This window comes from Penaeus chinensis, chromosome 23 (genome assembly GCF_019202785.1).
Source record: "Penaeus chinensis breed Huanghai No. 1 chromosome 23, ASM1920278v2, whole genome shotgun sequence".
In the NCBI taxonomy this organism is placed as follows: Eukaryota; Metazoa; Arthropoda; class Malacostraca; order Decapoda; family Penaeidae; genus Penaeus; species Penaeus chinensis.
The window spans coordinates 21,698,117-21,710,616 of NC_061841.1; the positions used below are offsets into that span (position 1 = coordinate 21,698,117).

The window sequence follows — 12,500 nt, forward strand, 5'->3', positions numbered from 1 at the left end:
CCTCAGAAGAGAGACGGGGACGCGAGCTTCTATAATTGATCCGAGCGCGACAACTCAAATTCCTTGGACATTCAATCAACAAAGACACATTAGAAAACCATAGCTTACGTGGTAGAATAGAAGGCAAGCAAGCTCGAGGTAGACCGAAAAGAACATTCCTTAACAATTTTGAACAAACACTTCGATGCCGCTGGACAGAGCCCGTGAACATGGAACATGGCGCCAAATAGTTCGTCAAACATCGCATCGGTGATGGCATAGAAAGATTATATGTGTGTGTGTGTGTGAGTGTGTGTGTGTGTGTGTGTGTGTGTACACATTCCGTTCATAGAACGGAATGATCATTGGGCAGATCAGCCGGGGCATCAATTGTAGTTTCACATTTGGGAAGTGGTCAGATACACACACAAAAAAAAAAAGCAAAGTAAAGACCACTTTTTTTTTTTTGCTTGCAGTTCCATCTAACTTGGATGTTATATGTTACATATGTTATCTATCTATCTGCTTTCTTTCTATCTATCTATCTATATATATATATATACAGAGAGAGAGAGAGAGAGAGAGAGAGAGAAAGAGAGAGAGAGAAAGAGAGAGAGAGAGAGAGAGAGAGAGAGAGAGAGAGAGAGAGGCAGAGGGAGAGAGAGAGAGAGAGAGAGAGAGAGAGAGAGAGAGAGAGAGAGAGAGAGAGGGGGAGAGGGAGAGGAGAGGGAGAGGGAGAGGGAGAGAAGAGGGAGAGAGAGAGAGAGAGAGAGAGAGAGAGAGAGAGAGAGAGAGAGAGAGAGAGAGAAAGAGAGAGAGAGAGAGAGAGAGAGAGAGAGAGAGAGAAAGAGAGAGAGATGTATATACAGTTTGCACCAAAATATACCTCTCATATGCTAACAACCTCCATGTCTCTAAGTCTGTCTTGACAGAATTAAAACACTTCAAAGAATAGACACCATGATTGTACTGCCCTACACTGAGTTGTCTCAGTTCTTATATATCACTCCTGTATTGATGAAACTACTGATCTACAATCTTGAAGCAAAAAAGATTGATTCCTCTGACTGTGAAGCAGTGGAAGGCCAATTAGGAAGATTTCTGGTCCATCCATCTTCTACCATGAATTTCAGTTCTGTGAGATTTGCAAAGCTATGCATTGTATTGGCTTTATATATATGTTTTTTTTTAAAGATATTTGTTGAGCAGACCAGGCACATCTGTTCAACCTTTGAAACTCAAGTCTCTAACATGCCTGAGAGAGAAATACACTCGTGTCAGTTCCAAATGGAAGATCCTGAGATCCTGGTCAGGCAGGATCAGCATTCTCTACACACAATTCTCCTGTAATACTCTGTTGCAATGTGTTGCCTGTTTCAATGCATTCATTGGTGTTTATTAAAAAAAATATATATATGCATAATGTAAGGAGATTAAGTAAGTTATTGTAGGTGAGAGACTTTAACTCACAGAAAGAGGAACATAAAGGTGTTAAATAATTACAAGCAGTTTCATCTATAACAAAAATGTTAAAAAGACTAAGAAAGAAAAACTATGGAGAGGAAAAGAGAGAATACTATAGACTAGACTTTGAAGTTTTAATGAAATGATAAATAAATGGTTGCAGTAGCAATATCACAATATCAGTCTTGATTGCTATGAATATTAAAATCTTGCCAAACTTTCATACCATGCTGAGTATTTTCTTCTAAATTACAACTTGAATATAACTGCACAGGTAAAAGAAGTCAACAGTGGGACTTATTCTTTTTATTGTTTATAGAGCCCCATATAAAAGACAGCAGCCATCCCAATCCCACAGGTGGAACCTCCTAAGCCAGGTGCATAATCCCCTTCCGTCTAGTGAAAGACGGACAACAGGTAAAGGACCTTTTCACCCATTAGGACTACCTTGATGTCAGACTTGTGGTGAAAGCAAAGCTGGATGTGCAATCTCCTCAGAGCCCGAAGTAAAACCTCCTTTCCTCTCACTTCTGGATGACAACACAGCTTCTTTGGTTATACAGATAATGCTGGGGAGAAGCAAGTTTACTTTAGAGTTAACAGACCTGCAGGCTAAAATAAGTGTAAAGTCATCAGATACTGCCAGCCTGAAACAGACAAGTTTTTTTTCCCAGTCGAATGTTCTGCACTTGGCTGGAAGAATCTAATGTCATCACATCTGTCTTTGTGATCTTGCACACTTCATCCAATGTCTGTGCTGCACTGACATTCTCCCTTCAGAAGACTGAATTTCATTAAATAACTCAGAATAGAATTCAGAGAACTAACTCTCTAGTCACAATCAACAGCATTCAGTAAAAACTTGACTTAAATCACCATTAATATATTTTACACCCTACAACAGCAAGGAGGAAAAGCAAAGGAAAGAGACACAAAGGAGGCACTATTTCCACTACCTTGAAATTACATTCGTTTGCACAGGTCTTGGGCAGAAAACGTAAGCATTTCATTGTGACTAGAAAATCAGTCAAATAACATTGGTATTTAGGTATATCTCTTAAATTATAACACAGCTCAAACAAGACACAGTTGGGAGGTTTGTTTGAATTATCATAATCGAAAACTGGAGCATTAAGAGAACACAAATAATTTACAGTTCCTTTTACATAAACTATATATTTATTGATGTGTACGGTACATGCCATGTGTATAAGTGTATGTTTGTGTGTGTGTGTGTGTGTGTGTGTGTGTGTGTGTGTGTGTGTGTGTGTGTGTGTGTGTGTGTGTGTGTGTGTTTGTGTTTGTGTTTGTGTTTGTGTTTGTGTTTGTGTTTGTGTTTGTGTTTGTGTTTGTGTTTGCGTTTGCGTTTGCGTATGCTTGTGCATGTGGTTGTGGTTGTGGTTGTGTTTGTGGGTGTGGGTGTGGGTGTGAAAGTGGGAGTGGGAGTGGGTGTGGGTGTGGATGTGGGTGTGGGTGTGGGTGTGGGTGTGGGTGTGGGTGTGGATGTGGATGTGGATGTGGATGTGGATGTGGATGTGGATGTGGATGTGGGTGTGGGTGTGGGTGTGGGTGTGGGTGTGGATGTGGATGTGGATGTGGATGTGGATGCGCATGCATATGCATACGCATATGTGTGAGTGTGAGTCAGAGTGAAAGTAAAGTGTTTGTGCATGTAAAAGAGGGCAAGGGAAGAGCACATAACTACTTACAATATCAATATTTTTACATCAACAAGCACTAATAAAAAAAATGAACAAAAGAAATCATAAAAAATAAATAATCCAATCACTCAAACTTTTGAATCTATATATCCTCTTATAATATCTATAACCATTCATATTATGAGCAGATAAATATTTATAACACTTTTCTCTAAGGCTGATATGTAAAATACAAGTAGGTAAAAAGCCAAAAACACCTTATTTGTGTCATTAAGGGAAGACTGATAAGGGAAACATTGAATTACAATAACAAAATAACTTCCTATGCCTTTGCAAGATCACAATGATAACTTTTATTTTGCCTGTAAAGACTGCCATCACCTTTTTTGTGTATTTACAAGGATTTACAAATTTACAGCACATCAATGTCTACTAAATCAGTTTGTAAAAGTAATGAAATATAATCTTTCTTGATTTTTTCCCACTGTATTTGAAAACAGAACTGTAATATACATTATAGGTATATACTAGTTGTACAAGTAACTGTTACTATTAAAAATAAAATTGTTTTTTTTTACAAAGAAAGATCATCATATGACTACTAAATATTTTCACCTTGTGAATATGTGTGTGATTTACATGAATTTGAGTGTGTATTTTATGTCAAGTTGTGTGTGTGTGTGTGTGTGTGTGTGTGTGTGTGTGTGTGTGTGTGTGTGTGTGTGTGTGTGTGTGTGTGTGTGTGTGTGTGTGTGTGTATGTGTGTGTGTGTGTGTGTGTGTGTGTGTGTGTGTGTGTGTGTGTGTGTGTGTGTGTGTGTGTGTGTGTGTGTGTGTGTGTGTGTGTGTGTGTGTGTGTGTGTGTGTGTGTGTGTGTGTGTGTGTGTGTGTGTGTGTGTGTGTGTGTGTGTGTGTGTGTGTTACAGCTTCTCAAACATACAATCCACAAGGCCTCTCATTTTTTTTTACAAAGAAAGATCATCATATGACTACTAAATACTTTCACCTTGTGAATATGTGTGTGATTTACATGAATTTGAGTGTGTATTTTATGTCAAGTTGTGTGTGTGTGTGTGTGTGTGTGTGTGTGTGTGTGTGTGTGTGTGTGTGTGTGTGTGTGTGTGTGTGTGTGTGTGTGTGTGTGTGTGTGTGTGTGTGTGTGTGTGTGTGTTACAGCTTCTCAAACATACAATCCACAAGGCCTCTCATTATAAACAGAAAATAATCCCAGAAATCAAAGTCCAAGGCAAATTACAAGTTCTGTCTAATAAACATATATTTTACATCTTATTTCATAATCATATCAAGTACAAAAATTCTGGAGGACAAAATGCTGTGCAAGAAAATAACTCGGTGAGATTCGTCACTTCTGTCTGTCAACTGTAAACCAATAAAGAAAACCATTGGCTATTTTACACAACATATCTCCTCCAAGTTAACTTTCTATAAAGGATGCACTTGAAATTAATGGCAGCACAAAAACCTGACTGCATTACCTGTAGTTGCAAATATGGCTAGCAATTACATTATATTATACAAATTATATCATTCTACAAAGGCTCCATACAGAATAACAAGTTGCCTAAGACACATGCTCCTATAATGCGTATTTTCAGATTATTCACAAAGCATGCATACATTTCCATACTTACAGATACAGACATTTACAGTATATGCAATATTGTATATATGTGGATATTAATGTAACATGTTTATGAGTATTCTTGTCATACTATGATTACTGTTAAAAAATTTTGCCCTGCTCCATCAAATATATAATGATTTTAATTACATGGGTTATCTACAATATATTTTAAACCCAAAGTCTGCCTGCCTGTGAGAGCGAGAGATAGAAAAAGACAAAATGCAGAGAGAAATAGAGAAAGCAAAATTTGTACAAGAGTGTGTGTGTGTGTGTGTGTGTGTGTGTGTGTGTGTGTGTGTGTGTGTGTGTGTGTGTGTGTGTGTGTGTGTGTGTGTGTGTGTGTGTGTGTGTGTGTGTGTGTGTACATGTGTGTGTGTAGTATGTGCTTGGGTGCAATATATAATTTTACTATGTGTAGAAGAGTAATACCGTAGAAGTGAGTATATATGCAATTATCATTACAACAGAGGTTTGGGCAAAATATTGATTTGCAAGACTGTTTTTATCATGATGGCACACAGTTCTCATAACAGGTCAGGCTCCCCTGTTTGTGGAACTTATTCTTTTTTATCATGAAGCCATAACTAAATGTGCAGATGCCAGTACACTAGTGTATTGCACATTCAACATGTTAAATGTGACTCACAGTTACTATGCAGGAAATAATAACAGTATGTACCAGATGAGAGTTATCTCACACATCTCATCCTCACTGCATTTGAAATGGAAATAGTATTTTCGGCAAGAAGAAGAAGAAGAGGAAGAAGAAAACTTAATTCTTTTACATGAGCATACTTGAGAGCATTACTGCTGCAGATCTGAAAGGGTGACAATTTGTGCTCGAATGTTCAGAGATGATCCTCACCCACTTACAACTCATGGGTCTGCTGGGAATCACAACCAGTCTGTCCACATATTCTTTCTTTTTATGTTTGAGTATAGGAAACAAGTAATATACGGACGTGTAACATCGATGCAACAGTTGACTTTCAACACTTTGGGTCACTTGCTTTTTCAAATTTCACTGCTTAGTCAAATTATACATATACTGGGTTCTAAGCATACATATTACATGTCCTTTATTTTTCATCACAGAACTTCTGACCAACACTATTGTCAATCCACAACCAACAACAAAGAAATCTTTTTCAAAGAGGGAATTCTATTGTACTATACACTATGTCCATATATTCGCTTCTTCTAGGATGAAATCAATGCAGGTAAAAGCACTGGTTCCATCTTGACAGAGACTCAGTACATCTTCATTATGTCTAAGATTAAGGCCAAGTTCCTTCTCGACCTTCCAAGTTCCATGTTCTCCATCTGTATAGATAAGCAAATCAATTACTACTAATAAAGATTAAGATGTTTAAATTCTTGAATCTTAAGAAAAAAAAAACAGTATTTCCTTTTACTTACTGTATACCTGTTTTGTGTATTATCTCCAAAGTGTAAAGTTACAACTGTCACTACGTCATAAAAATTCTGAATATTAAAATAATAATCACAGTCAAATTCTTTTATACACATATAAAAGCTTTACTCACATCTTCATGCCTTCTCTAGCAAACTTTCACGTATTTCATCATATCTGCAAAGGTGAAACTGGTGTTAAAATGTGTTACTCATCTCAATACTCTGCAAAAATAAAAAATAAATTATCTGTTTTTCAATGATCAGCCAAGAAAGATGTTTTACATTTTGTAAGTATAGTATCTACTTTCTAAATATAATACAATTTTACATATTTTCTTTACACATTCAATTCTATGGGACCATATTTTGACTTTAAGTAAATGGTAACTGAGATTTAATTTCAAAGTCATTTCAGTTCATTTTATTATTAACATTTCAGTCATGGTGATGCCAAGAGCAAACTGTCTCTTTTTTAAAGAAAATAGCTCACTAAAATTCCATTTTTTTTTTTTTTAAATACTGACTAAACTCAAAAAGCATCAGCACTACTTCAACCACAGACTATATGCCTTTATAGGTGATTAAACATCACATATAAAAGACAATATGATTTTTTGGAAAGACATTTTTCATGAAGCAAGAATAAGAAATCCTCCAAAACATGAGAGGTAAAAAACTACTCTATTCTTCCTTCCACTAGTAGCCCTTTTTTCCAATATAAGGTGTTACTTGTGCATTACACTTTTTTATCTGAAACTTACTGTTTCACTCGGTCAGGGATGCATACTTGGTCCATAGGGATAAGACTTGATAATTCTTTCAGGCTATTCACAAACCTGAGTTTCCTTGCGAACTTGGCACTGAAACAGAAAATACAATAGCATACAAAGAATACAAATACATTTTTATACCCACAAGCCATATATATATATACACATTTTTGTGATGGTGTTTTTATGGCGAGGAATTTGTATTAAAATAGATAGTAAATTAATGCCCTTATGATGTACATGTGCACTTCAAAGCGATACTCTCAAAACCAGTAATTATGCAAGATTAGAGGTAGAATAAAGAAAAAGAAATGAGATAATATATATAAAAGCCAATACTTAAAATCCCTACTGATGATAATAGACATTTCTTAAAGGAGAAAGATTCTAGAAAGACAGACTCAGCTATGAAGTATCTGAACTTGGGAGCAAACGTGAGAAAGAAGTTATCCTATATGTGATTTTGGGATATCCTTATTGTGTCAAAATAATCTGATAAGTAATGTACTGACAAGGGAGATGGTTGGGTACCTATTCCACCATATTCATTCAAACATGTTCTGACAGTAAACAGAATGAGACATTTATTTTAATAGCTGGAATGTTGATAAGATGTCTGATGGGATGTGGGAGCAAAATTCTATTTATAAAAGGATTATCCCCCTATAGTGATTTGTAGTAAAATTATGGGTAAAATGTGAATCAGCTAAAGATGTCTTGGTAAGAGCAATCTGATTTCTTGCTTGCTTTCTTTGCAATCACGACCACTGGCTGCAACTAAGCTCATATTACAAGAACAGAAGAATTAATTGCTTTACGTAAACTCAAGAAGAAAGGCATATGTCTTTCCAGTGGGAGAGCTAAAAGTGTCATAATTGGTGACTAGGTCAACAGAGGGAGGGGGTTTGAGTGTCAAAGATAAAAATAGAGTGGTTGCAAGGTTTTAAGGAAAAGAAATAGTATCAAGAAAATTCTGAGATCTGGATGCTTTAGATGCTTGTTCATGAGGCTCTATTTTGCAAGAAAGAAATACTTCTATCTCGTGTGATATTTTATGAACATCTATAAATCAAACCATGATTCATAATTCCAGTACCTATTCATATAAGATTGAACATAAAAATAAATAAATACATAAAATATAAAATACATATTCACACAACTCAAAACTAACTTCAGAGGAAAAAAATTAGCATAATTCAACAACCTATGGCTACAATCCTCAGTAGTACCTGACAAAAGGCCTTGTCATCACAACCACTGTCTTGACCCAGAATGTCGGATGGACCAGGTAGAGGCCCTGCAGGTTCTTCCGCAGACGTCGGTCAATCATCTGATAGCAGCGCTGGAGGAGGGGAAAACAGGGGGTCAGATTTTGCTTTGGCATCTATTCTGTGCTGTGATGAAAAGGTTTTGTTGACAGAAAGAAGAAAGGAAGGAAGGTAAGTAGGTAGGTAGGTAGGTAGGTAGGTAGGTAGGTAGGTAAGTAAGTAAGTAGGTAGGTGGGTAGGTAGGTAGGTAGGTCAGTAGGTAGGTAGGTAGGTAGGTAGGTAGGTAGGTAGGTAGGTAGGTAGGTAGGTAGGTAGGTAGGTAGGTAGGTAGGTAGGTAGGTAGGTAGGTAGGTAGGTAGGTAGGTAGGTAGGTAGGTAGGTAGGTAGGTAGGTAGGTAGGTAGGTAGGTAGGTAGGTAGGTAGGTAGGTAGGTAGGTCGGTCGGTAGGTCGGTCGGTCGGTCGGTCGGTCGGTCGGTCGGTCGGTCGGTCGGTCGGTCGGATCGGTCGGTCGGTCGGTCGGTCGGTCGGTCGGTCGGTCGGTCGGTCGGTCGGTCGGTCAATAGATCAATACAGATGCACAGACAGAAAGATAGGTACATAGATGGTAGGCAGGTAGGTTGGTAGGTAGATAAGTAAATTGTTGATAAATAGATTGTTAGGAAGGTGGGTAAGTGGGTTGGTAGGTAGATAGGTAAGTATGTACATATGTAGATAGTTAAAGAGGCAAGAAGGAGGTACATAGGCAAGTAAGCAAGTAGGGAAGTAGGTGAGTATATTTATATTTGTCTGCCTGTTGTGTGATGGTTGGGTATATCATACATATTACAGTAAAGTAAATATTACAGCAAATCTGTCTTATTCTCTTTTTTAAAATCAATATAAAGTTAAAATATCAAATAATCTGTTGTACTATATTCTGGTGTTCTGTGCTTTTAAAGTGCAAAAAAACTAGTTTCAATTCAACCACGGCAACTACCTTAAGCCAAGCAAAGGACGGCATATTCCCCCGTGTTGTGGCCCCATGAAGGTAAACCAATACGTAGTCCTCTGCAATCAGCTGGTCTAAGGTTGTCAAGACATACCTGAAATTGTCAAGTATGATGTTAGTAAAGGAAGGCAATTCTTTTTTCTTTTTTTTTTCTTTTAGTATGGTCAATAATTTAAATTCAAATTAGTGATCTAAAATTTAAAAGGAGAAGAAAAAGAAGAAATAGTTTTAAATCAAGAATATTTAGGATACTAAAAACAAGTATCCCAATTAGTCCATTATTGAAGATATTTTATTATTTTTAGAATATCACAATGCTACACCCTCCTTATTAAAAGGTCCTCATACAATGCATTGCTGAGTTAATGAACTAGGCAAATCCACAAAATAGGAGAATTTTCTGACTCTAAACTTATCTCTTTACTTTAAACATTATCAGCATTTAAGGGCAACAGTGATAAAGAAACATCAAAATAGTGGAAAACTGAATCTCAACATTGTCTTTATCTGAACTAAACAGAAATCTCCCCTTTACTTCTACTTTCAGATTATTACTCTATATTCCATTAAATTTCATAAATTATAAACAGTAAGAAATGGTTCTAGGGTATATTCAAAGGGTTCCTAGGGTATATTCAATATAACAGATTAACAGGCACACATACCCTCTTGAATCAGTTATCTACATTTTTTTACGAGATACAAAGTCCCTAAGCCTTTTAAATTGTACTATGGAGTGTTTGCTGTATATCATACATATATCTTAACTTATTTATATGATAGAAACTTACATAAAAAGGTTGTCCATTACATAATCATAGTCTTTGCGTGACCTGTCAGGCAGGAAACATGCAGAAAACACAATAATTGCTTCATTACTGCTTGGAAGATAGCCTCCATGACTTAGCACCTTCTTGTAGGGTTCAATGACCTTGAGGGAAAAGCAAAGAATTATCAAGACAATTACAAATTTATTAATATACCCTAAACTGTCAACAATTCAATGTATAAAACAAAACTTTCTATAACAGTCAAAATCCATTTCTTTTTTTATATCCACGAAGGATGACAAAAAAAGGTAACAATGATAATTATATTATAACAGTGTGCCTGATAGATAGATTCATAAAGATTGTGATATAATTTCTATTTAATCAAGTCACCAATACACAAAAAAGTAGACAGAGAAAACTGTATTTAATCCTAACTGAAAGACAAACCCAAAACCAAGCCACTGACACACTACAACAGAGAAGAATCCAAACAAAGTTAACAATGTTTAAGCAAGAAAACACCTCCTTCAGCTTACCTTCATGTCAATGCGCCGTTCAATACCCGATATTACAACAGATCGCCATGACCTTTCCTCTGAGGTTTCCTGCGTTATTGTGTACTCTGGAAGTGGCTCTATGGTTGGCTGTGGACCAAGACCTGTGGAAAGACAGACGTAATTCTCTAATGATATAGTAATACAACAATAAAATACATACACATTTATACCACACACAGGTCTACACATACAGATCATGCATCTACTGACCCAAAATGATGAAAAACAATCAATGCATAGGAAAAATACAGTTCATGCATCAGAACAGGTTTCTAAAATCATAATTATATATTTGTGATGCTTTTTAAAAATATATTGCAGTCTTTGTGCTTCATTTATCTTTATTTATAACGTAGTTTCACTTTTTTTCTGAATACTAAACAGTGTCTTATGCTCATTCAATCTTTCATTATAATCTTTACAGAAAAACTCTCCTAGCTAAAAATAATTTCCTCGAGATGTTCAAGAGCAAGCTAATAGTAATATTACATTATATGTTTAACATTTTCAAGTATATCTAAGTCATAATAAATCAGAGAGGGTTAACAAACATAAAAAAAATACTGCCATAAGATTTCCATTAACATTTTCACAGCAACCTATTCTCCGAGAATATCTATTCATAAAACATAAAATAATCATGCAGATCTCTATATAATATTCTAATAAAATTGTCAATAACATACTACACAAGCACAATATCATAGCATAAGAATGCAGACTTATGATAACTGAATTAAATATAATTCATAATCCAAAGATGATACTACAAACTGTGACATTGGTATCAGGATAATATAAATGTCATATTCTTTAAAAAGTTGATATTTTACGGAAATATCTAACAAAATAAGTTTTGTGAAGGAAACTTTTTATACAATGTATTTAATTACTTTCCTATCCTCTCTCTTTTAAATTCTAAACCTATATAAGTTCTGAACATTAATCTGAGAGTCTTTTTTTATCCTCTGAATTTTCCACCTTTCCTTTTCACACCAAGTTCAAGATCATTTATGAAAAACATCAGGAACAGGTAAATATAGCAGAAAAAAAGGGAAAAAAACACTGTTGGAATAATCTAAGTGACACATCTGCTTTGAATCTATACAACTTACGCTCCATGATGGATTCCTCAAGCTCATCAGGCGTGTCAATATCATCTGGAGTCAACATGTCTGTAAACTCATCATGTGAGAGCATCTGAGCATCATCATCATCATCATCGCTGTGCTGACTGAGTGATGAGATGGAATGCTGATCATCATCTACTGCCACTGTGAGCAGTTCCTCTGTGACTGTGAGGCGCTTCTTACGATTTACTTCTAGACTGGATGGACGTTCTGTTGAAAGATTGGTTTTCAGATGTGGCAACTCTGTTTCTACTGGCAAAGAACCAACGTCTAGCTTCACTGGTTCTTCTCATGATCTTGAAATCAATCTTACTATACGTATGAAAACATCTATCAATGCATTTCAGCTCTATATGAAACAAATGGTGCTCTGTCTGTACTTTTAAGCTATTCATGTGTGGTACTTGAGAATTCTATTGTGCTATGAGGTTCCAATGCACTACTGGCCTTTGATATCTTTACTACTTCTATACATTCTAAAATCAATTTGACTTTTAAGCAAGGAGTCTCTAGATAGCCTCCTACCTTTACGGAGGGTGACCTGACCAGTGGGCGGAGACACTACAGCAGTATACATGGACCGGTCTTCTTCAGTAGGAGTGGCAGGGGCTTGAGGGGGCTCCTCCCTCTCTGCCAGTCTGACACCCATTCCAAGGCTGTCGTCACTGGGGTGGACCATGGAGCGAAGGGCAGTTGGAGAACTAGGGAAGTCCACTGAGGGAGACGCAAATTGGAGCATACAGGATGTAGTCAATACTACTACTCTAGCAGGTCAGATTCAACAAAACCAAGCAGAATATTAGCTAATTAGGATGTATGTCGGTTCAACAATGTAAAACTTCTTAC

General features: G+C 36.4%; 1 protein-coding gene across 6 annotated transcripts in view; it reads right to left on the reverse strand.

Annotated features, from left to right (window-relative positions):
- Positions 1-3,921: 3,921 nt before the first annotated feature.
- The window catches only part of LOC125037713 (protein prune homolog 2-like), a 75,918-nt gene continuing 67,339 nt past the window's right edge, over positions 3,922-12,500 (reverse strand). For all 6 annotated transcript variants that reach the window (XM_047630912.1, XM_047630911.1, XM_047630914.1 and 3 more), the window contains 9 exons: positions 12,180-12,368; positions 11,640-11,864; positions 10,504-10,625; positions 9,986-10,125; positions 9,183-9,288; positions 8,167-8,279; positions 6,926-7,024; positions 6,296-6,339; positions 3,922-6,071 (listed from right to left, as the gene is read on the reverse strand). In XM_047630912.1, the coding sequence (XP_047486868.1) occupies positions 6,300-6,339; positions 6,926-7,024; positions 8,167-8,279; positions 9,183-9,288; positions 9,986-10,125; positions 10,504-10,625; positions 11,640-11,864; positions 12,180-12,368 (1,034 nt within the window). In that variant the 3' untranslated portion in view covers positions 3,922-6,071; positions 6,296-6,299. The remainder of the gene's footprint in view (positions 6,072-6,295; positions 6,340-6,925; positions 7,025-8,166; positions 8,280-9,182; positions 9,289-9,985; positions 10,126-10,503; positions 10,626-11,639; positions 11,865-12,179; positions 12,369-12,500) is intronic.